This window comes from Rhea pennata, chromosome 6 (genome assembly GCF_028389875.1).
Source record: "Rhea pennata isolate bPtePen1 chromosome 6, bPtePen1.pri, whole genome shotgun sequence".
NCBI classification, from domain to species: Eukaryota; Metazoa; Chordata; class Aves; order Rheiformes; family Rheidae; genus Rhea; species Rhea pennata.
In genome coordinates, this window is record NC_084668.1 from 42,614,795 (window position 1) to 42,617,770 (window position 2,976).

General features: G+C 39.0%; 1 protein-coding gene across 1 annotated transcript; it reads right to left on the reverse strand.

Moving 5' to 3' along the window:
- Positions 1-626: 626 nt before the first annotated feature.
- Positions 627-2,715, reverse strand: LOC134142373 (pancreas transcription factor 1 subunit alpha-like). Its single transcript, XM_062579360.1, has 2 exons — positions 2,133-2,715; positions 627-664 (listed from the first exon to the last, which is right to left on the reverse strand). The coding sequence occupies exons 1-2, from the start codon at positions 2,713-2,715 to the stop codon at positions 627-629; spliced, it is 621 nt and encodes a 206-aa protein (XP_062435344.1).
- Between the last annotated feature and the right edge of the window lie 261 nt (positions 2,716-2,976).

Genomic DNA, 2,976 nt, shown 5'->3' on the forward strand with positions numbered 1-2,976 from the left:
ATATTTACCAAGCATGAGTACCCAACCTTGCTTATCTCTATCCCACTGGGAGCAAGACTTGAGAAATTTTGGAGAGATAACAAGAAAAAAGGTCTGTGTCTCACCTTCTGGAAACCAGGCCTTTCAGGGTCTCTGCTCTAAATCACAGGTGACTTTTACAGTTACTATTTTGGACATCTAAAGCCAAGTAATTAGTTACGACAGATGGTGCCTATTTTTCTCTTGTGATCATGCAAAAGTTTTTTCACTGCATCAGAAATAAGCTTCAGACACACTATTTTCATTTATCTCAGTGGATCAGAATCCTCAAAATATTGTTGCTACAATTGTAATGTCACTGATTTTTAATTTGGTTGTTGATTTTCATGCAAGAGCAGACTATGAGGGTGGAATATATTAGGAAAAGGAGAGAAGCAGAAGGCCATAAAAGAGCAATGAATTAACATTAAAAGAGGCCAGGTGTTGGATGTGCAGAGAGTAAGTGACCAGTAACAATAAATGAAGTTGCAAGTGCCATGTTTTTGCTTGCAGTACTGAGAATTTAACAGCTGATACCCAGCAGTTGAGTCATCAGATTTCATAATATGCTGCCTTTAAATATCTCTCTTCTTTCTTTGGGGTACCTCTTAATCCCACTTTACCCAGGACAGGTGGGCTGTCAGATCTGCACAGAATAGAAGGGAGAAAGGAAAACAAAGCAAAAATGTATTACAATAATTTAAAATATTTAAATTAGAGTTTAACATATCAACGATTCAACCTCTCCAGAAAAGCAGTCTCATTCATTTAGTTCTTTCTAAGTGGAGCTCTTCAGAAGTATTTGTCAACTGGAAGCCTGAAAAGAGGTGATACCTATGAGAGCCATTTATGTTGTTTTAAAACTTGGTTATTCATTAAAAGGTGGAGTCAGCTGAAAAGTAAAATACAAATGTTCTGTGTACAGAAGAGAGAGGTGTGATCAGTAGTAGAGCAGGACTCATTTTCCCAGTCATGTAGCTGAGGTAAATTAATGGGAAAGGAGAAAAGACTTAATTAACTTTTCCTTTAAAATAAATAGATTATTTTTTTTCCCTGCAGGCTTTGTTCCTTTGACTCTGTTCTGCAAAATGCAATGGAAATTTTCTTTGCAATGACTTTTCTCTACCTATGCTCTGCTTTTTGAAAACTAATAGGCTTCAAGGACCATTTCCAAAAGTGACCAAAGGAACGTAAACTACAAAAAGGGCAAATTTAGAAAGGGGTTTAAGTACCTAACAATGAAAAGAAGTGCCAGAGAAGTATAGAAAATCCTACTCTGCTCCTCCCTGCACTGCTAAGCAAGTCTTTCAAAGATCTGTCATTTTTTTGTCTGAAAACATGTCCCATGTTATTTGGGCACTTGAGAAATTTCCCATTTTCACTATATATTAGGCTAATGCAGAGAATTAATCTGATGGAAACAAACCAAAAGTTGAAACCCACATAAATCAGAATTATTTACAAGTGAAATAGAAAACAGTGTAACAGTCCTGCACTTCAAAATGTAACTAATTATATAAGAATGTAAATTGCAAATACACATTTGCTGTCTTATATTTTGAAACAAAACTGAAATTTGAATGCAACAGCTTGTGTAGCCTACTTCTCAATACTGACTTGTAATACCTTTGAGAAACAGGTTGAAAATATGCCCACATTTAAGTAATGGGATTATGCTAATGCTAAAAGCTGGGTATTTTTCTCCATCAAGTACCTGCTAAAACTGAAGAAAATGTCTAGAGGCTCCATCTCTAGAGGCTCCATCAGCTAGCATTACAAAACAACCACTTTGCACTGAATTAGAAAAAACCTCTGAAAACATATTCTGAGAATAAACAAAATCTTCAGTTTTGTTTCAAAAATGGAGCCATTCCCATGATCACAGAAAGTTTATTTGTTAAGTAGATTACACTTAAATTTTTTAAACAAAAATTTGGCATTTTTTTCATTGAAATACTCACTCAGCCACACTCTTTTTAAGATGAGCTATACTGAAACAGATCCATTTGTGAATGTAACAGCTGAATGTTCAAAAGCAACTTAACTGATCTGCTCCTATTGGCAACCAAAAATATTGCTGTGATTCTCCAAAATAAAACCCCTCATTCACTCACCACTTGTGTTCCAGATTGCCTGGTGGTGGCCTTGAGAGCCATTCTTCAGGCACTGCTCCACATAGGACTTAGGATGATGTCCAGAGAGGAGGATGTCGCTGAGCAGAGCAATGTATGCAATGGCCAGCCGTAGCGTGTCAATTTTGGAGAGGCGCTTTTCATATGGAAAAGTTGGTACATGGCACTTGACCTCATCAAAGGCAGAGTTGATGCTGAGCATCCTCTTCCTCTCCCTGATGTTTGCAGCGTGTCTTTGGACCTTGTAGGGGTGAGGTGGGAAGTGCCTGGGACGTCTCAGCGGCGGCGTGCTGGGCCCTAGCTGGGATGAGGAGCTGTCCAGTTCAGCACTCTGCTCCAGCCCCAGCTCTCCTCCAGTGACATCTAGTAGGGAGAGAGGGTCATCAGGTACCAGGGGCTGGCAAGCAAAGGATGACCAGGGGGACAACTGGTTTGACAGGGAGGAACAGTCCAATAGGAATTTATCTAGCTGTGTTTGGAGCTGATTGTTGGGATCTGCCTGGTCCCAGAAGGGAAATTCAGAAGTGGAATCTTCCTGCTCAAAGCTGTAAAAAGGTTCCTCCATCTTCTGTCCAACGAGTCTGAAGCAAGTTAATGGAAATATTTACAACTTCAGACCAACTTTATTTTCAGAAACACTAGATTCTAATTTTAGAATGTTCCTAGTAATGCTTCCCTCCTCCTTCTCACCCCTGAAGAAAAAAAAAGAAAAGTCAGGATCAGAGAGTCTGGGTTGTGTTCTTGAGGAAGACTACTGCAAAAGTTTCCCCAATTGCAAATCCAGGGGTGTGTGTCATGATTTAAATAATTCTGGGCTCTTCACTTC